Here is a 26,124-nt window from a genome sequence, read left to right as displayed (position 1 = left end):
TAATTTTGGCTTATTATCTCTTTAAAAATCTTATCTCCAAATAGAGTCTCACTCTGTTGTCCTGAGGGTTAGGATTTCAACATATACATTTGGGAGGGGGGCACAATTCAGCTCATAGCAGGCTCCATTCCAACTTCGAGGTGCCAGCAGTCCCATCCTGCCCAGGATCGGTGAGAAAAAGTAGGAAAGATTGATGCCAGTCTAAGTTGGTGAGGCTTGGGGCATCTTAGGCTCTAGTGATCAGGGAGTTCCTTCTAGGTCCATGGAAGACTTCTTCCCTGAGGATTCAGTGCTGCCCCCAGGATTGCAGCCTTAAATGGAAATCTCAACAAGTCCACCTCCAGAGGAAATAACATTGGGTGGTGAGCAAGTTTATGAATATGAATCCTGGCTACATCTATTAACAACTGTGTAACTTAACCCCCTCAGAAGCTTGTTTTCTCTCCTATAAAATGGGATGATAATAATACGTCCTCCATAGAGCTACTGTAGGAATTCAGAGAGAACATGCATGCATCAGTGCAAGGCCTGATATATAGAAATTTTCCCATAAGCTCATTGTTATTGTTATTGCTGCTGATGGTGTTAATTTGTGCTTAAAGGAAAGGGGAAACTATGTGGTCTCAGGGCGGGGTGCCAAGACTCCCAATAGAGTGGGAGACACCTCAAGCATCTTTGATTTATCTCCAGAACTTGGGTTCATTCAACAAACACTTATTGAGCAGCTACTATGAGCCAGGAGCTCTTTTATGCAAAGTTTCCCCAGTGATGGAACTTCTATTCAAGCGTGTCTCATTCAGAAAGATATACACAACTAAATAAACAAATAAAACAACTGTGGATAGAGATTGTGATTTGGGGGCACCTGGGTGGCTCAGTTGGTTGAGCGTCCAACTTTGGCTCAGGTCATGATCTCGCAGTTCGTGGGTTCAGGCCCTGCGTCGGGCTCTGTGCTGACAGCTCAGAGCCTGGAGCCTGCTTTGGATTCTGTGTCTCCCTCTCTCTCTGCCCCTTCCCCGCTCATGCTCTGTCTCTCTCTGTCTCTCAAAAATGAATAAACGTTAAAAAAAATAAATAAATAAAAGCAAGGAAACGGGGCAGGCGGGGGTGGGAAAGCTACTTTAGACAGTAGCTTCAGACAGTCTGAAGGAGTGATATTTGAGAACAGACTTATTCAGCTACACAAAGAGTGAAAAGCAGAGGGCTTGAAGGTGGGAGAGTTTGAGAAAAAGAAAGAATGCTGGTGTAATTGGAACAGCATGGGTGAGGGTGGAGGGGAAGGCCATTAGGATGGAGATTTTGACAAGGGGCAAACTTGGACTGAATCTTCAGCTTAATGTGCCTCTTAAAACCTAGAGATTTGCTGAGGGCAGCGATGTCACGGTCTTGGATGGGAAGGTAGAGACAGGGGGACTTATCAGCACCTGGGACAGCTCTCTCTCGCTGTCCATGGTGCTGACACCCTGAGACCAGGTTCCCAATGGGGTACAGGAGATGAAGTTCCCTACCTTCAAGGCTCTGGTGCGCCAGATACAAACAGTCAGAATGTCAAAAATGACTAATTATTGAGGGTCTTCTATCAGCTCAGCCCGTGTGCTTGGGCAAAATAACGCCCGCCTCCTCCAAATATGCCTACACCCTAGTCCCCAGAACCTGTGAATGTCCCCCTACCTGACAGAAAGGACTCTGCAGAAGTGATTACACTGAGGATCTTGAGATGATCCTGGATTACCCACGTGGGCCTAATGCCGTCACAAGCGTCTCTACAGGAGGGAGGCAGGGGGGTCAGAGTCAGGGAAGGAGATGGAGACTGGAAGCAGAGGTCAGAGTGATGCAACACAAGAAAGATGCAGCCAGCCACCTCTGGCTTCCAATGCGGCCACAAGCCAAGGAATGCAGGTGCCCCCAGAAGATGGAAAGGCAAGAAAACAGATTCTCCTCTAGGGCCTCCAGAAGGAATGCAGCCCCGCAGACACCTTGATTTTAGCTCAGAGACACCCATTTTGAACTTCTGAACTCCAGAACTGTAAAAATAATAAACGTGTGTGGCTTTCAGCACCAAGTTTGTGATGATTAATTTCAGAAGCAGTAGGAAAATCATGTGAGCCAAAGCCCAGGAAAGACAGCTCTCTCCTTCACATAATCCAGGAATTGGCACAACAGAGAATTCGACTCCCTGACTGAAGGTTTGTGTCCCCTGCTCCAATTTGAATGTAGAAGTGGTGACCTCCAATGTAATGGCATCAGATGGGGCCTCTGGGAGGTCACGAGGCTGGAGTCCTCACGAGTGGGATTGGCGAGTGCCCTTATAAGAGAAACCCCAGAGAGATCTCTCACCCTCTCTCTGACAAACGAGGGTACGACAGGGAGTCGGCAGCCTGCAACCCAGAAAAGTCCTTCCCCAGGACCCAGCTATGTTGGCACCTTAATCTTTGACTTCAAAGACCCCAGAACTGAGAAATAAAGGTCTGTGTTGAAGGCCCCCAGCCTGTGGTACTTTGTTATGGTGGCCGCAGCAAAGCAATATACCTGGGGACGGTGGGGAGCTCCGGCCCAACTCCAGCTCGCACTGGGTCCGCCTGGAAGAGGAGTGCTCTCCAAGCCCACAGAGTCACTGTTAGGGGGCTCGGCCCACCCCAGCTGCCCCTGGGCCACTTCAAGGCAAGGAGGGGAGCTTCAGGTAAGTATCTAGAAGACAGCGCATACGTGAGCCCCAGGGCTGTTCTCGCTCGGCACAGCCTCTCTCTGGACAACGTCATCGATCCCCATGTCATCAATCTCCACCACTGCCCTGGTGCTTCTGACTGGTCCCAGCACAAATCTCTCTTAAGTCCCCAACCCAAATGTCCAGAGCCCCCACCATCTCCCTTCGGACAGCCCCTCAAGCTCCTCACGCTGAACGTGGTCAGAACAGAGCCCAGAATGACCCCCTACTCCTGTTCCTTTCTCCACATCCCATCTTGACAAAGAGGCCCCTCCCTGGTCACCTATGCCATGGTGCCCTCGTCCTCCTTGGCGTCCCCTGCGCCCTGCCCCCCGGTGTGCATCAAACTCTGGATTCTGGCAAATTTTCTTGTGAATGTCTCGGACATTGTCCCTCCTTCCCCTCCCTGGGTCCGCTGCCCCAGTCATCTCTCCTCGGTCCCTTGCGAGCCATCCCCTTCTGGAGACACAGATCTGACTATTCCCCACTCAAACACCTCCCAAGGCCAGTGTGTTTCTGGTGGGGAGGTCAAATGGTATAGCCACCGTGAGGAAGAGTGTGGCAGTTCCTCAAAAAGTTAAACCAAGCATGACCGTATGACGCGGCAATGCCACTTCTGGGTCCACACTCAGCGGAAGTGAAAGCAGAGATATGTGTACGCCCGTGTTCACGGCACCGTTGCTCACAACGCCCCCAAGGTGGAAGCAGCCAGGAGCGTCCACTGACAGGTAAACAAATGAACAAAACGTGATCCATCCGTACAACGGAGTATCATTCAGTCTTAAAAAGGAAGGACGTTCTGATGCCTGCTACACGGATGACACTTGAGGGCGTCATACTTAACGAAATAAGTCAGTCACACTGAAGGACAAATACTATCTGATTTCATTTATATGAGGTCCCTGGAGGAGTCAAACCCATAGAGACAGAAAGTAGCTGGTGGGTGCTGGGGCTGGGCGAGGGGGAGTTAGTGCTTAACTGGGGTGGAGGTTCAGTTTCGGGTGAGAAAGTTCTCGAGGGGGACGGTGGGGATGGCTGCACAACGGTGCCACCGAATTTTGCACTTAACGGCATGTGGTAAAGGCAGTGACTGGGAGCCCCCAAAAGGCCTTCAGCACACAGTAGGGGCGCCGGCTGGGAGCCTCGAGGGGCCCGGGCTCAGGCTAGAGCCCAGGAGCGACAGCTGTAGTGACAGTAGCAGTGGCATCTGATGGGGCACTTACTACCAGCGTCACTTCACAGGTGGAGCAGGTGAGGCTCAGAGTTTCAGTCACAAGCCTGAGGCCACCAGTAAGAAGCCAGCCTGGGGCTTCACACCAGGCAGTTTGGCTCCACAGTCTAGACACACCAAGACGGTGACTGAGAACCCCTGGGGACAGGTCTCTGCACGCCGTCGGGACTGGCTCATTCTGTGCAGCCTCAGCTCAACACACAGTAGGGTCATGCCTGGGAGTCTCTGAAAGTTTGTGAGCTCCGTGCACGCGTGTGCGCCCACATGTGCCTGCGTATTTGCACAGGGCATCCTTTGGGAGCCAGGCTCTGTTGCGCACACAGTAGGCACACGTAGCACACAAAGCACGTGCACACAGTAGGACCAGCCAAGGGCAGGGTGAAAATAAGGGGTGCCAGGGTGGGCACCCAAGAACACCTGTGATCCCTGGGGGTTGCCTGTGGCATTCGGAGGTCCTGTGAATTCTGAGAGCCCTCGGGGAAGCTGGGCCTGAGGCTGGGCAAGGGAGCAGCAGGGGCGGGGGCTGTGACAAGCTCAAGGCTGTCTCGGCCCCAGCTCCAGCCATCCCAGTCATGGAAGGTGGGGCGAGGTGCCCCCTGCACCCAAAGATGACATGAGGCCACTTCCAAGAGGGGAGGGTTTATTGGGAGTAACTGATCCAGGGTCCTCAGTGCGGTGCTGTCCCTCCCCTCAGGGGCAGGGCAGTCCAGTGTGTGCGCCCTGGGCGCTGGGATCAAGGGGGACCCAGGAGGGTCGCAGGCATAGCAGCAGGCAGAGAGGGAATGAGCCACCCCCACAGGGCTCGCCCCCAGCCCAGCCCCAGGGGGACCCTCTCGAGGTCCTCAGGCATCCACAGCCGAGCTGGGAGGGTCTGGGGGCGGGCAGCGCCGGTGCCGGAGAATTGACTTCTCCTCCTCCTGAGGGGACAGGAGTGCCACACACACGTATCAACACGTATCACAGAGCCTGGGATGCTGGTGCACGCCGCTCGGCATGCATCAGCCGTGTCACCCCACCTTGGGGAGGGCCTGGGCCACTCGCTCTCACCATCTCAGAGGCGGTGCTGGGGCTGGCGCCCTCAGGAGAGCCCCCTTCGTCCCGCGAGCAGTCAGGCCCTGCGTCTTCCTCATATTCTGTCAGGCAATCCGACTCCTCTCCTGGAATCAGGGAGCAAGGTGAGGTGTGGGGCCAGGGGCCCACCAATCCCAGGCCCAGCCCCACCCTGCGACCTGGGCCCCTCACCATCAGCACAGCCGTCGGAAACATAGCTCGTGGGGGGCTCAATCCGGGACACGATCTCTGCCAAGTCGGTGAAGCCAGAGCTGGGGAAGGCCAGCACCTGTGGAGTGCAGGTTTAAGTGAAGGTCTCGGGGACTCTGTGGGGTCCTGGAGCATCAGGGCCTGTGGTGTTTTGGGGGCCCGAAGATCCTAGGGGGAGTTCTCTGGTCTGAGGGTCTCAGCTAAATCCAAGGAGGTCTGTGGTCACCTGAGACGGGTTGGGGTAATCTAGTTTTAAGAGTGGCCCCACTGGGGTAGGTCACGGGCTTACATCTGCACGGCGGCTCTCATTGAGGTCAGCAGACCGCCGGTCCGTGAGCATCTTCTCAATGATGTCGCCCCTGCTCCAGCCCCCAAACACAGCCTTCCCGTACTGATAGCCCACATCCTGCAGGAGGCAAGAAGGCTGAGGCCATGCCCGCAAACCCCACTCCCCTAACGGTCTTCTCTGCCTCCCCTTCTCTTCTCAGCTCTGTTCTGTTGACCTTTCCTTGGCCTCTCAACAGCCTGATGCTCTGGGGGAGCTGGCATTTGAGACTAAACCTATTTCAGGGCCAGCCATAGGTTGCACACTTGTCCCCACGCTTCTCATCCTGTGCCCCTGTCAGACATTACCAATCGTCTCATCCTGTGCCTGTCAGACATTACCAATCAATCTCTCTACGTTCTTTCCCACTCAGCCCTGTGCAGTGTGCCAAGTACCAAATGGCCTGAGATGATGTTGTGTAAGCTTATTTCAAGGTCTGCAAAAATGCAATACGTCTGTAGATATCACCATCTCCCGTGCCCGTGACAGACGTCACCAATCCATCACGGCACGCTTTCCTAGTGAGCCCAGAAAGGGGGTCAGACTTTTTTACTCAGGGCTCTGGTCAGCAGCTCCCAGTCAATTTCAGCTAGCATGGGCTAGGACATATTTTTCAGGTCAGTGGCAGGTGACATATGCACTGCTCCACACCTCTCCCATGCTTGTGGCAAACGTTACAAACTGACCAATGTTCTCATTCCCACCGATGCAGAAAATGGCTTTAGAAATCGCTAGACAGTGCTTCAGGCAGTGCAGCTGGCACATAACGGGAATCTTAGTTCTTACACGGCACATGCACAGCCACATTCCCTTGCCACACGCACTGCAGACATCACAAATCAATTACCGTTCTGTTCCTCACAGATCCCATCTGGGAACGGAGCCCTAGAATCCTTCCCCTCATGTTGCTCTGGGCTCTAAGTAGTAAAGCTCTGTCAGCCCACCATACAGGCACCATGCCGCTCCCACCCGCTCACATAGATCTGGTCGAACTTCCCGAAGTCCATGGTCTTGAAGCAGTCGATGGGCGGGCGCAGGTACTCGCAGTAGGAGCTGGACTTAACAACCTCCAGCTGCCGCACACAGGACACGTAGGCCAGGCGAGACTGGATCTCAGCCATGTCTGGAACCTTGATCTTGTCTGTCCAGGGGTTTAGCCGCTTCCACAGCAGCCACCAGCCAGACAGGCTGTCCCCGTAGGTACTGAGGTCTGTCTCATCCTGGCTCCCCACATCGATGGCGATGACCGTCTTGGCACCCATGCTGCGGGCGATGTCCGCTGTGGGGCCGGGGGCGGTCAGCAGGTGGCTCCCCGCCAGAGCCCAGGGCAGGGAAGCTCAACCCAGTCCCACAAACACCATCATGCAAAAGGTCACACATGAAAACCATGCAAACAACAAGCCGGTATGCAAAGGGCATGGGCATTGATGCCCGTGACATTGAGGACGTAGGGTCAGACGGTGGAGCTTTTAGGTCTGGGGAAGTGGGGCCAGAGGGGTGGAGAAGATGGAGGTACAGACAACGTCGCTGGGGAAGAAACACAAAGTCAGACACGTGGGGGGGGGGGGGGGCAGAGGTGTGGAGGGAGTGATAAGGAGAGACAGGGTGGTGAGGACACCAGGAAATGGAGAGGCAGAAAGATAGAGTCACAGAGACCGGAAGACCAAGGGGCAAGAAAACAGACACGAAGACGCGTGGACGTCAAACCACAAGGGAGAGACATGCAGAGATGCAGAGACAGCAACAGAGATTTTCTGGGCAGAGATATCAGAGATTCGGAGGGAGAGAGGATCTGGGGGGAGATCTGGGGCTGAGACGGGGACAGAGGACAATGAACAGGAACAAGGAGGTTCAGAGATACAGGACAGAGGGGTGAAGGGCGGGTGATGGCCCGGTGAGGAGGCCGGTGTGTCTGTGGGTCTGTGTTTCCACGTCCGTGTGTCCCACTGAGCGTCCCCGAGTGGGTCTGGGAGGGCCTGGGGGGATGGGGACAGGGTCCTGCAGCCAGGAAAGAGACCTGAGTCTCCATCAGACTTTGCCTGAGTCCCTCACGAGCTTGTTTGTGTGTCTCAGAACACGTGCCCACGTCCGTGCGCCTGCACAAGCCTGCACACGCCTGCCACCTGTGTGTGTCTCGTGTGTGTGTGTGTGTGTGTCAACGTCTCTGTGCACCCACCTGGACGGCCCTCACACGTCTCCTAGCGCCTGTGCACCTACGGATTTGTGCACACCTGCTCACGTGCGTGTGGCTGTTAGGCTGTGCGTCTGTGCAGAGCACCGATGGCGGGGGTTTGCCAACGTTTCCCGTAAGGGGCCACAGAGAAAACAACTCTGGCTCTGCAGCCACGTGGTCTCCGTCACAACCGCGCACGACTCTGCCACGGCGGCACGGGAGCGGCCACGAGACGGAGCGTGAACGACTGGGCGTGGCTGTGATTTCATTTGCGAAATCAGGCCGGGGGGCCGGATTCACTGTCGTCTGCTGACCCCCCCCCCCAAAGCCTGCGGGGCCTGGGAGCGTGCGTGTACCTAGCCCACACGTCTGTTCGTATGCGCTCGCTTCGGGGTATGTGAGACGTCGAACTGCACAGCTGGCCGCCTGCCATCAGCACGGGTGAGGTCAGCAGGTAAGCGCGAGAGCTTCACTCGGTCGCACGGGTGCCCGCCATCTGTGCGTGTGCGCTCGTGTGTGTCTGCGGCAGCGTGGAGGGACGGGCGTGCGAGGGCGTGGCCTCCTGGGCGCCTGTCTGTGTGCCTGCACATGGGCCCACCTGCTCACGCGTGTGCTGCACGCGCTTCTGCGTGGGAGCGAGGGGGCAGCCACTTGCCTGGCAGGTTGTTGATGTAGCCGCCGTCCATGAGGAGGTGCCCGTCCTTCGGGTCGCACAGCGGGGGCAGGTAGCCCGACAGCGTCATGCTGGCGCGTACGTATCGCCACAGGGAGCCTGCCCGGCGGGACACACAGACACAGACACGCACAGACACGCTCAGACACGCTCGGAGGCCCGGCCAGCCCGGTGGGCTCGCTGACCTGGCACGTTGTTGACGTAGCACCCATCCACCAGCAGGTGCCCGTCCTTGGGGTCGCAGAGTGGGGGCAGGTAGGGACAGTAGGAGGCGCTGGCCCGGACGTAACGCCACACGCAGCCTGCGGGGACGGTGGTGAGGGGGTGAGGGGCCTGACTAGCCTTCCAGCCCCCCACCCCTGAGGACAGACATACCTGGGGCCTCCGGGGCATTAGTGGGTGGTGGTTAGTGCTCGGCCCTCAGGCCGGGGCGGACGGTCACTCATGTTAACAATGTCCCAGATGCTCAGCTGCCCTCCCTGCACCCCCTCCCGACACGGCCACAGAGGTTGTCGTGGGGCCGGCTGGGGGCACCCACCATCTTTGTGGACGCGCATGGCTGAGGCGGTGATGTCCGTGGTCACGTTGAAGTACGGCAGCCACAGGTCCTGTGGGGACAGGGACCAGGGTGGCAGAGGAGTGGGGGCTCCCGCAGGGAGCAGCAGGGGCAGGGCAGGCAAGGGAGGAGGGCACACCTCGATCTGCTTGTCCTGGAAGACGCGGTGAATGCCGCGGTTGAAAGCCGACCCGGTGAACATGGAGGTGACGGGGTACGTGAGATCCAGCACCGGCTCCACCACCGAAGTCATGTTCTAGGGGCAAGGAGGCCAGCGGGGGTCAAACAGGAGTCACGCGGGGTCACTAACAAGGGGGTCACAGAGGGTCCTGATTGGCTACAGCTGGGGGCCGGGTCACTAACCAGGAGGTCACAAGGTCCTGGAGCAATCCGCTATTGGGGTCCAAGTGGGGTTCACAAATTAAGTCAGGAAAAAGGCAGAAAGGGCTCAGGAACCCTTTGGGGTCAGGTTTCAGGGTGCTCCTCCTGCGGTGGGTGGGGGTGGGCCTGTCCCCCACCCCTCCTTCCCCCCACTACTTCCTCCCCCCTCCCCCCGCCAACACACACCTTGGCCCACTCCCGGGCCCGCTGCTTAGTGCGGCTGGCGCTTCGCTCCTCAGCATACAGGGCACCGATGAAGGAGCCGATGGACGTGCCGCCCACCAGGTCGACGGGGACCCCTGCCTCCTCCAATGCCTTCAGCACGCCGATGTGTGAGCAGCCCCTGCAAAGGGGAGAAAACCCAGGGACTCCCTGGAGATCTCCCACCCCCGCCCCCCCACCAAGGACTCCCCTTCTCCCATCTCCCCAGGCAACCAGCAAGCGCCAGCCCCATCCCTATGGGAGGGCTCCCAGGAAACAAGCCCCACCCCCCAGGCACCGCAAACCCACCCTTCAGGACAAGCCCCACCCCTCACCTGGCACCGCCCCCGCCCAGCACCAGGGCGATGGTGTTGCCTGTGAGCACCCGCGCCAGGCGGGAAAAGTCGCTGTGCCGGTCCGCGCGCCTCGAGAAAACCTTCTCATAGAGCTCGTGCTGGGATGCAGGGGGCGGGGGGGGGCGGGGGGCGCGGGGGAGAGTGAGGCGACGCATGAGGATGGGGTGTAGGAGGCGGTACCTGGGCCTCCGCGGCACCACTCCGCCCCCACAGCCCCTAGGCCCCGCCCCTAGGGTGCTCCACCCCCCCCCGCCCCCTCCCGCCTCCCACGGGGCCCCTCTCCAAGTGCAGCCCTCACCAACTTGGCTGGGCTGCGGCGAGAGAAGAGGCGGCGTGGACAGCGCAGATGCAAGTGCCCCGAGCACCAGCTCCGCATGTTGAGCCACTCGACGGTGCGCGTGGGGCCCGCGCCCTCCTCCCGGTGCAGCAGCACCAGCTGCTTGAGGGCGCGCACCGCCGTGTTCTCCAGCATCTGCTCCAGCTGTGGGGTAGCGGAGGGTGGAAGTCACTGATCGTGGGTCATTTCCTCCCCGGCCCCCCCCCCCCCCCCCGGCTGAGCTTGGGTCCCCGTTCTCCTAGCCCCACGGTGAGGGTGTGCGGGGCCCGGCACAGGCACGGGAGGGTGGGGTCACTGTGTGCGGTCTCCGGACCTGGCCAAGAGTGGGCTCCTGGTCACCCAGGCCCACGATGAGGATGCAGTCGGCCTGGCGTAGGCAGCGCACAGTCCAGGGTGTCAGTGACGCGTCAGTCTGGTACAGCACTATCCGGTGGGCATCCTCCTGCTGGGCCAGCCACCCTGACAGCCGGAACTCTTGGATGCTGGGACAGGGGTTGGGGGTGAGCCATCCTGGGGGCTGGTCAGGGGTCCCACACCTCCCGGAAACCATACAGCTCCATTCCGGGTTGGAGGGTTGGAGGGGATCTTAGACCCCTGCATCCGTGCCCTCCAGGGGCGATTCAATCCACGGGCTCCCATTGACCAGAGGATGGGGCGCATGCTCCTTGGTTCACAGCCCAGAACTCAACCAGAATTGAAAGAATTCTGGGCTTCAAGTCCATCCCCACGTCCTCAAACCCCAAACACATACCTATCCAGGGCAGAAGCCCCTAGGCGGGCCCGGATGATGTCACTGTTGAGGAGAAGCGTTGGACCTGGGGACGGGTGAGGATGAAGTTAGGAATCCAGGCCAAGAGAGAGGGGTGCAGGGTTGCGGGGAGTGGGTGGGTGGGGGGCAGGGAGGCTCTCCTATAAGAGAATACCCCCCCCCCACTCCCGGGTCCACCCCACCCTCACTGGCCAATGCTCCGCCCACGTGCGCCCCGCCCCGCCCCATGGCCTCTAGCCACGCCCCTTTCCCCGACTGACCAATCGCTTGCAGAGCATGCTGCAGCTCCAGGGTGAAGGCCACCATGGGCACCTCGGCGCACACTGGCAGGACCGCCACGGTTGCCAAGTTGCTGGCTGGGTTGGTAAGTTCCGAGTGAGGGGGGACGCCGAGTCCCGAGCCTGCTGAGTCCCGAGTAAAGATTTGTTGTGCAATCGTGTCCGGAGGGTAGACCTGTCTCCTCCTCCTCAGAAATCCCGGGCCCTCATCCCCTAGCTGAGGCCTGGTGAAGCCACAGCAAAGGTAACGGCTTCGGTGCTGGTCCCTCAGCCTCACCCCGTCCCCCATCTTGATAAGACCTACCCGTGTGAACTTCGATTTGGGGCCTAATCTCCTCAACAGGATCCATCACATAACTCTACATTATGTGTCTGCATGGACGGATCCGTGCCCCCACCCCATTCTGGCCTTGGTGCCTCTGTCCACTGAAGGGACTTAAACGCAAAACTAGGCAGAAACATCCACTTGCTTCTCAGTTTCTCCACTAACCTCCTACACCAAGCCACGAACCCCTCTCTCTTGCCTGGACCTCTGCCTCCTCCCCTCCAGATGCTTCCCCAGTCTGAATAAGCTTAAATGCCCCTCCCAGGCTCCAGGCCCCGGCCTCCATTTCTCCCACTCGCTCCCTTTCATCCGTGAAGCGGTCCAAAGCCCCCAAATCCTGTGTGGGTCTTCCTAGTTCCCCTCCAGGCCCTATCTTATTTGTCAAGTCTCAGCTCATAGTCCTCAGAAAGGCCGCCCTCCCTCCGCTAGTCACATTCCATCAAGACGTTTTGTTTTCTTCACTGTATGTATCAGCTTGTGACATCAGGCCTTTTCTTTGTGTTTTTCAAATACCTCGCTTGTGGGGCGCCTGGGTGGCTCAGTCAGTTAAGCCTCAGCTGTGGCTCAGGTCATCATCTCCCGGTTGGTGAGTTTGAGCCCTGCATCGGGCTCTGTGCTGACAGCTCAGAGCCTGGAGCCTGCCTTGGACTCTGTCTCTCTCTCTTTCTGTCCCTACCCTGCTCAAACTCTGTCTCTCTCTAAATTAATTAACTAATTAATTAATTAAATAAACATTAAAATACCTCGCTTGTTGAGCTGTAAGCCCTTTAAGAAGCTTTGTCTGCCTATGCACTCTCCCCACTCCCGTGCCCAGCACAGTGCCTAGGACGTTAGGTGCTCCCTGGAAAACTTTTCTGTATTTCATCAACAGAGAGACTCTCAGGGGTCTGAAATCTTGACGTTTCTGCCCCTGCGATTGCCCCAGAATTGTGACAAGGGTGGACGGATGGCCTGATGGAAGTGAATGGGCATTTGTATACATGGGCCAAGACAGGGGAAAAAATGTCAGGAAAGACCCTGGGCGTGGGGGCGGTTCTTAGCCAAGGGTCACCACTGCCCATCCCCCATCCAGGCATCAAGGCCGAAGGGGCCTAAGAAGACCCTGGGGATAAAGAAGGGCAGGCGTAGAGGTTGCTGGGCTGATCCAGGGTCGGCTTGCCCTCACAGAGAATCTCAGCCCCATACTCCCACATGCCTGTTACCCGACTCCATTCCCCGAAGGACCCTAACTCAAGGAACCACACCTCCCAGCAAACGCTGGAACAGAGAACCACACCTTCCAGCTTGCCCGTCACTTCAGAAGCCACTCCCCAACAAGACCCTTGACCCCACCCCCCACCCCGACGGACTTCATTTCCCAGCATACTCCTTTAAGGACTCCCTCTACAGTGGGCTCAAGATGCGGTCCCTAGCCCGCCCCGTAGGCCCGGACACCCACAACCCAGCTTGCCACTAAAGACTCTGCCCTTCAGCACTGCCGACACTTTAGATTCCATTAAAAGCATGGCCGGGGGTCTAGGTCTCCGTTTCCAGCCTGCCCAGGAACCCGAACTCCATCCCCCTCCCCGCCCCCACAGCAGGCACCGGAAATCCATCAGATTCCCCCGCTCCCCGCTTCAAGCCCCACCCGGAGCGTGGTTTCTACGCCCGACTCCATCTCCCAGCATGCCCAGGGCTTAGGGCTCCCTCTCCCGGCGTGTTCTAGGCTTACGACTACATCCCCCAGCATTCCCGGGGCTGCCGGCTCTCACCCGGGAAGGGTCCTTGCAGCTGCTGCAAATTCCCCAAAATTTTCTGGCTTAGCAGGTGGATGAGGCGGGTTACGACCTGGGCGTGGGAAAGCGGCGTTCCAGTGAGACGAGAGGGGCAACTTTTCCCTCCTCCTACTCGGTTGCCTGCGTACCCCTTACCTGGGCCCGACCCCAAAGAGCCCTGCTCTTACTGGGAGGGTTTCCACCTCCTCCCTAGGGCTCTATCCGCCCCCCCATTAGGCCCTGCCCCCTCGGGCCCTCCCCTCCATTAAGGAGGCCAGCCCGCACAGCACCCAGCAGCACCTGCGGGTAACGACGTTTGATGTGGCCCAGGGTGCCCTCGGGGAGTTTGGCCAGCTCCGTGTCGCGCACCGCGTGCACCGTCGTGGCACGAGGCTGTCGTGTCAGCGCCTCCACCTGGGGGACCGCGTGCGTGACCAGGGCTGCTTGAGCCGGGAGGTCCCGGGTAGGAAAGGGGAAGCCGACCGTGGGTGCAGAGAGGAGGCGGTCCGGCCCTACCCCGACGGTCCCCCGATATGGGATGGAAGATCAGGCTGCACGACTCATTAGAACGTCGGGGAGAGAGACCCATGCGGCAGGGGTCGGCCGGGGGTGGGGGGGTTGTCTCCTCTTCTGATAGAAGTCTGGGGAGGAGACCCATGAAGACTCCCCACCCCAAGAAGTCGCCCCCTCCTCCCGCCCACGGAAGGGAGCCGCCATCACCGTCCCATCAGACTACCTGGGACGCCGTGTTTGTTGGGGGGGGGGGGGTGCTTACCACGCCAATGAGGTCGCCGCGGCCGTACTCGCCCACCAGCTCCTTCTTGCCGCTGCCGCGCTGGATGACGCTGCGCAGCCGCCCATTGAGCACGATGTAGGTGCAGTCGGAGCGGTCGCCCTGCCTGGGGTGGGGAGCGGGTGAGACGGGGTGGGGGCTGCCACGGGGTGGGGGCTGCGTCCTAGGCAAGGCCTGAGCTGCACCTGTACAAAGCGCGTCCCGCCTCCACCGCCGTCCAGTCGATGGCAAAGTCCATCTGGCGCACGAAGGGCGACATCCTCGCGGCCACCGTGTGCGCGGCGCTCAGCACCACACTGGGCTGTGCGCGCATGATCCTACAGGGGACAGTGGGCAGTGCGTGAGCTGGGGGAGGGGAGCTGGAAGGGAATGTCCTTGGGAAGTGGAGAGGGCCCGTGATGGCCTGGTGGTGAGAGCAGAAGGGCTCAAAGCTGTCCGGGGAAAGGCGCCGGGCATGGGGGTGGGGGGGGAGCCTCTGCCCCAGCACAATGGGGTCAAGTCGGGCCCTCCAAGTGCCACACCCACCCCAACACTGGGGGGGCCTCCCGCCATACTCATAGAAGTCAGACTTAGAGATCCTCAGGAAGGTGCAGTCTCGCTGGGCTCTCAGTGTGAAGATAAGGGGCTCCCCGGTGAGCACTGCCAGCTGACCCACCAGCTCTCCAGGTTGTGCCACGAACAGGCACACATCCTCCGCCTTGTCGATCATGCGCTGATACACGTGCAGGCAGCCCCACAGCACAAAGTGCAGGCTCACGTCCTGGGGGCAGAGGCAGAGATGGGCACAGGGGCAACACTCCCACCCTCAACTCAGCTCAGTGCACCCCGAGGAAAAGTTAAGGAAGGAAAAGTTAAAGGAGGGAGGAAACGCTCTGCAGCGCTCTGAGCTGCACAACATATCTAATTTCCATTGGGCACCCACGGTAGCCATTAGTAACGGATTAACAAAATCTGAGACCAGATTAAGGCCCATAAATTTTTTGAAGACTTTTTGAAAAAAAGTTTACTTATTTTGAGAGCGAGAGCGTGCACAGTCAGGGAAGAGGCAGAGAGAGTGGGAGAGAGAATCCCAAGCAGGTTCCTTGCTGTCAGCACGGAGCTCAATACCCACAGACCATGAGACCATGAGATCATGACCTGAGCTGAAATCAAGAGTCGGGCTCCTAACTGACTGAGCCACCCAGGCACCCATGAGATTTTTTTTTTTAAAGTAATCTCTATGCCCAACACGGGGTTCAACTCATGATCCTGAGATCAAGAGTCCCATGCTCAACCGACTGAGCCAGCCAGGTGCCCCAAGCTCCATAAATTCTCTCCAACATAGCCGGCAAGAGGCTGCAAGGGCTATGGAGGGGTGCGGCATGGCTGAGCTTAAACCCTCTGAGTTTACGCAGGGCAACTAGTTAGCCCATGGAAGAATAAATTTGGACCCTTACCTCACACCATATAGAAATGGATCAAAAAAGACATGGAGGTAAAAGGTAAAACTGTAAAACTCATAGAAGCAAATATAGGGCTCAGTCTTTGTGACTCTGAATTTGGTGAGGAATCCTTAGATATGACACCAAAGATATGAGCAACAACACAAACTTGGTAAGTCGGACTTAAAATGAAAAACTCTGAGTTTCAAAGGACACTGATTCAAGAAACTGAAAAGACAACCCAGAGACTGGGAGAAAATACTTGCAAATCCCATATCTCCTAAGGGTCTTGTATCTGGAATACATAAAGAATTCTTACAACTCAATAATAAAAAGACAAATGACTCAATTTTAAAAAATGGTCAAAGTCTCAGAATAGACACTTCCCCAAAGAAGGTAGACAAATGGCCAATAAGCACATGAGAAGATGATCAAAATCATCGATCACTAGGGAAATTCAAATCAAAACCATGAGGGGCACCTGGGTGGCTCAGTTGGTTGACTGTCTGATTCTTGATTCCAGCTCAGGTCATGATCCTGGAGTCGTGGGATCAGGTCCCACATTGGGCTCTGATCTAAGCATGGAGCCTGCTTGAGACACTCTCTCCCTCTGCCCGTCTCCCAGTCGTTCGTGCATGCGCTCTCTCTCAACACAAAAAACACAACCACGAGACGCTACTGCACGCACTGGGATGACTAGAATCAAAATGTGTTAGAGAGGATGCAGAGAAACTACAACTGTAACCCACTGCTGGCGGGAAGGTAAAAACAGAGCAGCCGCTTTGGAAAACAGTCTGGCAAAAGTTAAAAGCAGTCTACGGGGCGCCTGGGGTGGCTCAGTGGGTTAAGCGTCCGACTCTTGATTTCGGCTCGGGTCACGATCTCACAGTTTGTGAGTTTGAGCACCGTGTGGGGCTCTGAGCTGACAGCCTGCCCAGGGTTCTCTCTCTCTCTGCCCCCACCCTGCTTGTGTGCTCTCAAAATAAATAAATTTTAAAAAGAAAGTCATTAAAAAATTTGATAGTGTTGATGGTTGCACAACTCTGTGAATGTCCTAAAAACCACAGACTTCTCTTTAAATGCATGAATTGCATAGTATGTGAATTACATGTCAAAAAAACTATCCCCAAATATATATATACTTTGCTCCCAGTTCCCTTGTTCCACTGCATCTCTGTTGACCTCCTTTTGTCTCCTAGAGGTCAAATATCCTATTTCTACCACAGGACATTTGCACAAGCTTTCCCTCTGCCTAGAAAGCTCTTTTCTGCCCCTTGCCCATAATTAATTCCTCCCCCTCCTTCCTCCTTAGCTGGAGGTTGCTTCCTCAGAGGTGCTACCCTGCCTAAGCCAGATTTTGTAAAGGCAAAAACATCTTTTATGTGTATGCACTAAGCACACGATTTTACAAGAACTGGTGTAATTCTTTTGAACGCAAGGTCTGTCAGAACTGTGGGTTTTCCCAAGGGCAGGGGCCTTACTGGTATCTCCTGCCTCTGCAGTCCCAGGACACACACACACCTGCTGGAACCCTCTAAGAGAATTTCCAGATTCGGTTTGGGATATAATGGGGGTTGCTAAATTAATCTGCCATTTTGTCATCAGATTGGGAAGCAAGTCTCTTCACTGCAGGACTTCTCAGAGCCTTGAATATGCTAATAGAGCTTCCACAAAGGGATTAAATAGCCAACATTCCAGAAACCTGTTTGAGCACAGATCCCTTGTTTGTAAGTAATACAGGTGTTCCAAGAAGCACACTTTGGGCAATACCTGTGTAAAGCAGAGTTTCATAACCTCGGGACTGGATAAATCTGCTGGGGGGTGGGGGGGGGGACTGTCCTGTGCATTCTTGCATGTCTGGCCTTCACCCACTAGATGCCAGTAGCACCCTCCCAAGTCAATAAAAAATGTCGCAACACTGGCAAATGTCCCCTGGGGGGTAAAAATGCCCCCATTTGCAAACCAGTGGTATGAATTTCTGGAGGGAGAGAGACACAGCAGATTAACATCCCTGACAAAGTTCTGAAGAGCCCCCCCCACCAGGAGCCTCGCATGGTTGTAGACCAGTCTGGTCCATTAGCAGGCCAGCTGGGACTGGGTTGAGCTCCCTCGTCTCGCAGATAAGCAGTGCCCAGGGGCCCCCCACAAGAGCTGCAGTGTGACCACACTTCCTCAGCCCCAGATTGCGAAAGCCGCACCCAATTTCCTCTGTAGAAAGGAGTCCAGCCTTGCAATGAGCAGCTCGAGGCATCTGCTCAACCAACAGGTCAAGTGATAGAACAGTATCTCAGCCGGTAGCAGGTGGGCCACCCCCAAATCCACACCCCCCTCCCCAAGCCTGGGGCCCCCCTGGCCCTCCCCTGAAGTGGGGTTGCAGTCTCAGTGCCTGAGTCCTGTCACACCCCCACCCACCCCCAATCTCCCCATGAGCTGCTCCACCCCCTCCCCTGGGCCTGTCACCCTTGAACACCTCAGGTTCAGAACTATTCTTTATCCCTCATGACAATTCTAGCAGGTAATTACCATTATCACCCCATCCTGTGGATGAGGAAGCGGAGAACTTTTCTGATGACATGCCCAAAGTCACAGAGGGAGTCAGGGCAGAGTCTGATTGCAACTCTGGCCCCCTCAGTCCAGAACCCTCCTGCTCCTCCTCCTCCTCCTGGCTTCTGGACTGTGAAATCATGACTAGGCCTCAGTTTCCCCACGTGCACACCAGAGGGACTCCTGCGATACGCTTTCCTACACTTGCTGGGTGCTACCAGGAAGCACTGAAATCCAGCTCTAGGGGCTGGTTCACAGCCTCTGGGTCCAGATTCTGATCCACACACACTTATCGCATACCCACCCCAGCAGGGGCCCAGGACGAGAGGCACACAGGATGTGAGTGCATACTGAGGAACGGAAAGGTCAGAAAATATAAGTCACAGGAGAGGCCGGGGCAGGTAAGAGAGATCTAGGGGTCAGGGGACCTATGATAAAAGGTTCAAGGGTTGGAGAAGAAAGTTCGATAGGTCCAGAGGACATAGGGATCAGGGTCATAGCACCTAAGATCAGCGGCGGAAATCACATACTCGGGGATCTTCATACAGGGTCAAAGGGCAAGGATCAAGGGTCCGAAAGAGGTCTGGGGTCAGAGCTGCATTAGAGACCAGGAGTTAGCCTCACCTGGTCCCCCTGGCGGGCGATGACGGTGCCAGCTTTGGCATGATGGAGCAGGACCCGGCTGTTGAGGAGGGAGGGGTCCTGGAGGGAAAGCAGGGTTGAGATGGGCCTGTCCGGCCCCCCCCCCACCCCGACCCTCCACCTCACGTGCCCCAGGACCCCACGGCCGCCCACCTCGATCCGCATCAGTTTGGCCAGCTCCCGCTTCGCTGCCTCAAAGATGCTGCTTGTCTGGCGTCCCTGGTAGGGCCCGAAGGGGCAACCCCCCGTGGCCAACTCCTCCTCACAGAAGCTGTGCTCACAGGCACCCGCTGGCTGCTCCCGGGGCTCCTGAGTGGGGGTCTGCATGGGACAGGGCCTGTGACCTCCGTGCTCCCACCTGACCTCCTCCCGAGGACGCCACCGTGCACCAGGCTGGGGTCCCGGGAGGGCGCTGGGGCGAGGTGGGGGAGAGGGCAAGGCCTCACCCGAGCGGGAGCCGCCTGGGGCCCCCCTGAAGCCTCTTCCTGCAGGGACACGGAGATCCGGCCACGCTCATACGCCATGTCAAAGTCCGAGCGGGGGCCACCCTGCAAGCCTGCCGTGAGCAGGAGGCATTTTACAAAAACAACAAAGACGCGAGTGACCACACTTGACTTATGTGCCGAATCCTGTCTCTGTGCAGACAGGACTACTCCGTGACCACTCCCTGCCGCAGAATCCTTCTTAACCACCTCAGTGATTACCCGCCAAAAAGCCACGCGAGTGCTGCCAGTATTCCCACTTCACAGATGGGGAAAATCAAGACCGGGACCCCTACATTCAACCCAGAAGCCTGATGGCCTCCCCCGCTCCCCTCCGGCGCCCCAAACCTGAGATGTCCACTGGCAGGGAGATGCAGCGACTCAGCAGCGGGGCGGAGGGGGCCTCCAGGGAGGTGGGCTTCACCGGGTCCCCTGCGAGAGACACGTGTTCAGGCTCCAGCCCCTCAGAGCCAACATGCCTGAAGCTAGGATGATGCGGCAGGGAACTAGGAAAGCGATTCCGATGGCTCCCTGAGGCTAGGGATCCCTAGGGGACCGGACAGGAGTCAGACCTGGGTATCCAGCTAAGGAGTCCCCGGGAGAGGGCTGGGGTCCTCTGGGATACCTGCAGGTCCAGGCAGCGGGGCCCCAGTGGGGTCAGGTGGCCGGCCGGGAGTCTCCCTTGGCTCCTCAGTGGCGGAGGCGCTGACCACCCGCTTGGAGCCACGCACCGGGCTGGTGCGGGCTGGGAGGCCAGGGCTGGGGAAGAGGCGCAGGGGCTGGATCTCCTGGGGACAGAGAGCACCCTGGTGGTACCACCTGGGAGGCACGCGTCCCACCCCCAGCCCCGTGTTCCCTGTGCTCCCGGCACAACTCACGTGGCTGAAGAGCTCATTGGTCAGACCCAGGTAGTTGTGGAGCGCCAGGAAGGTAACCCGCTGCAGCCTCACCATGATAATCTGCAGGGGCGTGGTCAGAGGGGGCGGGGCCGGGGAGAAAACTGGAGGTGAGACACTGCGGGACAAAAGCTGGATAACAGGAAGGCTGGGAGGAAGCATTACGGGGCTGGAGTGGAGGGAAGGTTCAGGTGGGCTCAGCAGTGAGGGGCTGACCCGGGGCAGAGGGCCAGCCAGGGAGAAACCCACAATCAGGTGGCAGAAGATGGGGGGGAGCAGGTGTGGAGACAGCTGGAGGGAGGGGACAGGGCCCCCCTGGAGCTCTGCCTGCTCAGGGCCCATAGCACAGCTTGAGCACCTGTTGGCTGCCGAGTCCCAGCCCACAGGTGCCCGTGGCAGTTGGGTAGGTGGAGGGAGGCAGAGGGCCCGCTGACCTGCACCACCCGCACCAAGCTCTCGGGGTACTTGGTGAACACGGCAGAGAAGGCCTCCACAGGCAGCCGCAGCACCGTGGAGTCTCGGGCCGCCCGGGCGGACACAGTGCGCTGGGGGTGCTGGTGGCCCTGGGGGCGCGGGGGAACGAGGAGACTCAAGATCAGGGGCTATGAGCCCCCTTCCCACTCCCCCAGTCCTTCCCAACGCCAGTGCCTTGAGAACACTGGCGGCACCCGCGGGAACTATCGGAGATTGGCGTCCCTGAGATGACCCTCTCCAAACCAGCCCTCCGACTTTGTCCTCACAGCCAGCCTCCTCGCCCCCCAAGATCGACCACTCACAGTGATGACATCCAGGATGCTCAGGAGGCTGTTGACACTGTCCCCAGGGACCACTTCCTTCACCACACACTCCTTCCCGTCCTGAGACACCGAGAGGGGAGTGGGGGGCTGACCACATTGTCCCCACCCTGCCAACAGGCATTCCACCTCCTGACCACACCACTGGCTCTCGACCTCACCACCCAGTGATCACTGACATCCCGATCCCGGCACCCACCAAATCTTTGACCAGCATCCATTTCCTAGGCATCACTAACTGTGACTGCTGATGATGTAGACCACCCCAACAGCTTTGGGCATTCATTCCCAACTCCTGCCCGCACATCTCAGAAGACTACTACCCTGCTGACTGACAGCAATGCCCATCCCGATAACCAGTGCCCATTCCCCCTGCCCATCTCCCTCTGGTGCCCCCTTGGGTGGTCCACTCACAGGCCCTGGCAGACAGAGCTCCAGCAGCCCATCCTGCACCACATAGATACTGGCATCCGGCTGGCCTGGCCGGAAGACGTAATCACCCTGGCTGAGCCGCTGGAAGACCATGTGTCGGCAGAGCTCCAGGAAGAGCGGCTTCTCGAAGTGGCCCAGCACCCTGTTGGATGGGGGAGGGAGGAGGAGGAGGAATGCAGGAGGTCAGGTGAGCCCCCAGCTCTGCAGCCCCCCGCCTGCACCCCAACACTGACCGGACATTCTTGAGCATGTAGAGCACCTCGGAGGGCAGGTGGGAGTTAGCCAGGTCACCCTCCGTCAAGTCAGCTTCAAGCACTGCGGGCGGGGGCTCCTTCCGTTGCAGTGTCGGGGCCTCTTTTTGGATGCGCAGGATCCTGATGGGAAGAGAAGGGTGCAGGGGGCGGGTAGGGAGAGGGCTCGGGCAGACCTGAGACTCCACACAGCCTTTCCCCAAATCACAAAAGACAGGGATCAGCAAACTCTGGCCTCCTACCCACTTGTGTAAATAAAGTTTTATTGGCACACACGCAATTCACGTTCATTTACGTTCGTTTACATATTACCTGCGGCTACTTCCGCTCAACAGCTAAGTTGAGTAATTGTAACGATAGAATGACCTATAAGGCCTAAAATGTTTACTGATCTGATCCCTCACAAAATGAATTTGCTGATTACTCCTTCACTAATTGTAAGCTTCTGAGATGGAACCTGTAGTTAGGCAGATCCCTGACATAAGATACGGGCTGCCCCCAAAAATAGCATCTCTGTTCACCATGGGACCCTGAGACCACCTTTCTCAGCACAGACTAGACCCTGACAAAATCTCTCTAATGCAAATAGATCTCTGGGGTGGCTTCCATCATATGAGGAGACCCCTGGTACAACTGTTTTGTTCTTTTTTTAATTTTTTTTTTAACGTTTATTTATTTTTGAGACAGAGAGAGACAGAGCATGAACGGGGGAGGGTCAGAGAGAGAGGGAGACACAGAATCCGAAACAGGCTCCGGGCTCTGAGCGGTCAGCACAGAGCCCGACGCGGGGCTCGAACCCACGGACCGCGAGATCATGACCTGAGCCGAAGGCGGACGCTTCACCGACTGAGCCACCCAGTCACCCCCCGGTACAACTGTTTTGATCTTTGCAAAGATCCCTGAGCTAGCCCTTATGCCCAGATATCAAGAACCCTGAGATGACGCCTTTGATGGTCACGACTCCTGAAATAGCTCTCATCATGTGTGGAGAGTACAGATATAGCTCCTCTGCTAACCATAGACCTGGGAGAACCCTTCCTGGCAAGGCACAGTTACTACTGAGATGATCCCTCCCCTGGTCACAAGACTTCTGACATAGACCCTTTAGTATGACCAGACCCCTGAATTAAACTCCATGATACAGAGAAATCCAGACATGGCTCCTTTTCTGATCAGAGAGATCTTGGGCTAGCCTGTACCCAGTTCACAGAGAGCTGAGATAGCCCTCTGAAGGTCATGACATCAGTGTAGCTCCTTAAGGGTATGCACACACTGAGACCACCCCCGCGACATAAACACACACGAGATATAAACCCTCAACTGACCACAGAGAATCTAAAGCTACCCACTGCTTCTCAAGCCCTAAAAACCTGTGTGATAACACAACTGTTGATCATGAACAGCCCTGGGATGACGCCCTCAAAACAGACCTTCAGGTATATTCCATGATGTCAGGAGACCGACCTCAGAGCCAGCTTCCAACTTAGAAAGATCCCTGGGAGGGCCTTTCTCACAGACTCTGAGATAGCCCTTTGCTGACAACATGGGCCCCTGACATGCCCTCCTATGCTTCTTAAAGCAAGAAGATTCTTGAAATAACTCCTGGCGGTACAGAAATGCTTAAGACAGCCTCCTTAGTGTGGGAAGAACTCTAAGGCAGGCAACATAGAAAGATGCTTTTTGACGGAGAGAAATTGCAGAGATACCCCCAGAACGCAAAAGCTAGAGACAGCCCCTCCAGCAGGTCACAGAAAAACCTGAGTGAACCCCAATGAATCACTTCTTGGGTGGGGAGACCCATGAACTAGCCCACACGGCAAACCAGGAGGCAGACCCCTACGTGTATTATAAAGTGTCTGAGATATGGGCTGGAGGTAACGGGCTCACGGACACCCCTGTGGTAGGGGAACATAGCTGAGAGAGCCCTCGGGGCACACAGACACCACAGACAGCCTGTCTGGTGTGGGAGAGCTCTGAGATAGCCCCTCTGAGTCCGTGGGGTTCAAAGAACCCTTAGATAGGCCCTTTGCTGTGGGCTGATTACTCAAAAGGTCCCTGAGATGGTCCCCCAGCGCCAGGTACACCCAGTACAGCCTTACTTCTTGGCAATGTTGAGCATCTTAAGTTTCTTCTTCATGCGTGGCCGGGAAGTGGTGGAGACGGAAGCATCCACCAGGGAGGAAGTGGATTGTGATACCTAGGAGAATTAAGGATGGGGGATGGGTGAACTGCCAGTTCAGACCTAAGGGGAGAAGGGACCAGATCCAGAGACGCTTACTCAAGGAGGGCGGGCTTACTAAGAGGTGCAAGAGGGAAAGGGTAGAACCTCTGTGTGGTCGGCAAGGACCCCAGGAGGTCCTAGACTCACCTTCCGCATAATCTTCCGACCATAGAAAAGCACTTTGTCCCTCTTCCGGAATCGGTACCTGGGACCATCCGGGGCTGGAGTCTCTGGGGATAAGTGGGGAGAGAAGCACTCTGAGCTCCGCGCAGACTCCACGCGACCAGAAATGAGGACCCTGCCTGGAGACTCCCGTAAGTCCCATCTCTACTGCCTCAGGACCCCGGACATTTCAGCTCCCTACGCCGCAGCCTCCCCGGAGGGGCCCTCGGGGTCCTCACTCTGCACTCGCAGTCTCCGCACCAGCAGGAGGATGAATACGGCAGTGACCAGCACCGCGACTCCAGCCCCAATCATCACGCCCAGCACCTGCGGGATGAAGGGCACTGGCTGCGCATCGCATATCCGGCCTGCCGAGCCCTCCACGGAGGCCGGGACGCCCCCGTCCCCATCCCACTCCGCCAAGTCCCCGGCCCCCGAGGAGGTCACAGACGGCCCGTGACTCGATGCCCCCATCTGCAGAATGGGCCGGCGCTGCTCCCTCCCCGGGGGCGCAACTCTTTTCCGGCGGCTCCGCGGCCCGCGGTGCACGCCGGGAAACGTAGTTCCGCCAGAACAGGCGTAACCAAGGTCTCACGGGACCGCGATGGGCGCTGAGCATTTCGGGAATTGTAGTTCTCGCAGCGCCACACCTCCCCAACCCTTACCATTCCGGTTTGCAGCGGAGCCTCCATCAGTTGCTTCAGACTGGGAGGCAGGTCTGGTAGCCCTGAGTCCTAGGGAATACGAAGTAGAAGGAACCGGTGCAAGTCGTCGCTCTGGGCCCCCCTCTCCCCTGCCGCAAGCCCTGCTCCTTACCATGAGCCTTGCCCCTTTCGTACAGGCCACCTGGATGGCGTTGCTGGCCAGAGGACAGCTGGAGGGGCACTGAAGAGCAGAGAAGTGGTGCAGGTGGACCTCGAGTCCCGGGCTAGGGAGTGTGTGTGTGTGTGGGGGGGGGGGGTCCCTGGTTCCCCGCCTGGCTCCCGTCACCCATACGCTGGGCCGGCAGACGCCCCAGCGGTAGAGCCCCACCCTGGGGCTAAAGGGCAGCCTGCCAGACACCCAGTCAGCAGCCACTGCACGGGCGCCCAAGAGGACCGACTTCCTCCCGCAAGTGGCCCCTTCCTGGCTTCTTCCCTGCGGGATTGATCAATTCTGACCCAGCAGACGCTAGGCCGCACCCCCCTGCGAAGGCTGGATGGACCTTCCCAGGGAAACTGGGGTCTTCAAGCCATGGGGGTCGAGGAGACGACTGGCTTCTGACCTAAACCTGCCCCTCCGGAAACCCACAGGCCGGGGCGCTGGGAGTGCTGCCGGCAAACTACCACACAAGGGGTCCTGGGGTGATGTCGAGGTCTCGGAAGGATCCCGAGATGCTCGGAGTGGGGCGGGGTCACAAGGTGTTCCTGGCTGATGTTGGAGCTTTACTGTCACGCATTAATAAAGTTATGGGGTCTCTGACAGTGTGGAGCATCACTGGAACTTTGGGAACGATGCTGGCGCCATTACTGAGACGAAACCAGGGATGCTGGAATTACCGGGGGTCACTGTAAAGTTGCCTAGATTCCCAGGAATACAGGACTGTTACTGGGGAAACTGGGAGCTGGATGGGCACGTCCCAGCGGTCGTTTGAGCTAGAGAACCGGCCTCGGGATGAACGCTGGAATATTACTGGGGCTTTTCTGAGGGAATGACAATGTTTCTGGCACGGCTGGAGTACTAACGGAAACTTGGGGGAGTCACTGGGCCCTTTAGAGACTACATGGAAAATTTACGGAGAACTAGGGCCCTTTCACCCTAGCGCACACCCAGCTACCCGCGTGGAAACACCTGCCGGGAACTGGGGGAGGAGGGGGATGGGAACATAAGAGAGCCTGGGACTACCAGAAATCGGAGGACAGATCTTAGGAAAACCAAGGTCTCGCTAACGATCCCGGAAGGGACGCGTCTGCGGGGGCGACGAAAACCCGGACTCACCCAGGGGGCCGCAGCCAGGCTCCACTCTGCGCCAACACCGGTAGCTTTCCGCCCGGCGCCGCAGGCACGGCCCCTTTAAATCAGTCACCACAGGGCGCCCCGCAGCCCCGCCCCCACCAAGGGCCATCTGGCGCAGCCCGTTACGCTGTTTGGCGACGCCTTAAAGGGACCGAGACCTGTGGGCGC

The 26,124-nt window shown here is 57.6% G+C and overlaps 1 protein-coding gene across 5 annotated transcripts; it reads right to left on the bottom strand.

Annotated features, from left to right (window-relative positions):
• Positions 1 to 4,558: 4,558 nt before the first annotated feature.
• On the bottom strand, positions 4,559 to 26,059 carry PNPLA6 (patatin like phospholipase domain containing 6). 5 transcript variants are annotated; one of them, XM_027050120.2, is made up of 35 exons: positions 25,939 to 26,059; positions 24,778 to 24,846; positions 24,627 to 24,695; positions 24,201 to 24,288; positions 23,947 to 24,029; positions 23,678 to 23,775; positions 21,561 to 21,701; positions 21,310 to 21,469; positions 20,878 to 20,958; positions 20,536 to 20,664; positions 20,084 to 20,164; positions 19,831 to 19,993; positions 19,554 to 19,637; positions 19,170 to 19,279; positions 18,877 to 19,044; positions 18,706 to 18,783; positions 14,671 to 14,876; positions 14,302 to 14,433; positions 14,099 to 14,222; positions 13,624 to 13,737; positions 13,321 to 13,396; positions 11,227 to 11,370; positions 10,949 to 11,012; positions 10,511 to 10,679; positions 10,159 to 10,341; positions 9,840 to 9,958; positions 9,490 to 9,646; positions 9,062 to 9,178; positions 8,905 to 8,974; positions 8,349 to 8,465; positions 6,498 to 6,799; positions 5,485 to 5,601; positions 5,178 to 5,274; positions 4,983 to 5,092; positions 4,559 to 4,852 (listed from the first exon to the last, which is right to left on the bottom strand). In XM_027050120.2, exons 2-35 carry the CDS (start codon positions 24,778 to 24,780, stop codon positions 4,778 to 4,780), a joined length of 4,029 nt encoding a protein of 1,342 aa, XP_026905921.1. In that variant the 5' UTR covers positions 24,781 to 24,846; positions 25,939 to 26,059; the 3' UTR covers positions 4,559 to 4,777. The 5 variants fall into 5 exon arrangements, with proteins under 5 accessions (XP_026905921.1, XP_026905923.1, XP_026905919.1 ...); XM_027050122.2 differs by having other exon boundaries at positions 11,227 to 11,367; XM_027050118.2 differs by lacking the exons at positions 8,349 to 8,465; positions 24,627 to 24,695; positions 24,778 to 24,846; positions 25,939 to 26,059 and adding an exon at positions 8,552 to 8,668 and having other exon boundaries at positions 24,201 to 24,573.
• Between the last annotated feature and the right edge of the window lie 65 nt (positions 26,060 to 26,124).

Source organism: Acinonyx jubatus, chromosome A2, assembly GCF_027475565.1.
Source record: "Acinonyx jubatus isolate Ajub_Pintada_27869175 chromosome A2, VMU_Ajub_asm_v1.0, whole genome shotgun sequence".
NCBI lineage: Eukaryota > Metazoa > Chordata > Mammalia > Carnivora > Felidae > Acinonyx > Acinonyx jubatus.
Note: the sequence above shows the minus strand (reverse complement) of the source record. Positions and strands in the feature narration are given on the sequence as shown.

Bases quoted from the DNA above. Each gene is read 5' to 3' on its own strand.
- PNPLA6 (XM_027050118.2), bottom strand. From the start codon at position 24,435: ATGGGGGCATCGAGTCACGGGCCGTCTGTGACCTCCTCGGGGGCCGGG. The intron at 9,959-10,158 runs GTGAGGGCTGCA...CCTGCATCCCAG, and splicing joins GCCGCAGCCCAGCCAAGTTG to CACGAGCTCTATGAGAAGGT. The intron at 9,647-9,839 runs GTGAGGGGTGGG...TCCCCTTTGCAG, and splicing joins CTGGGCGGGGGCGGTGCCAG to GGGCTGCTCACACATCGGCG.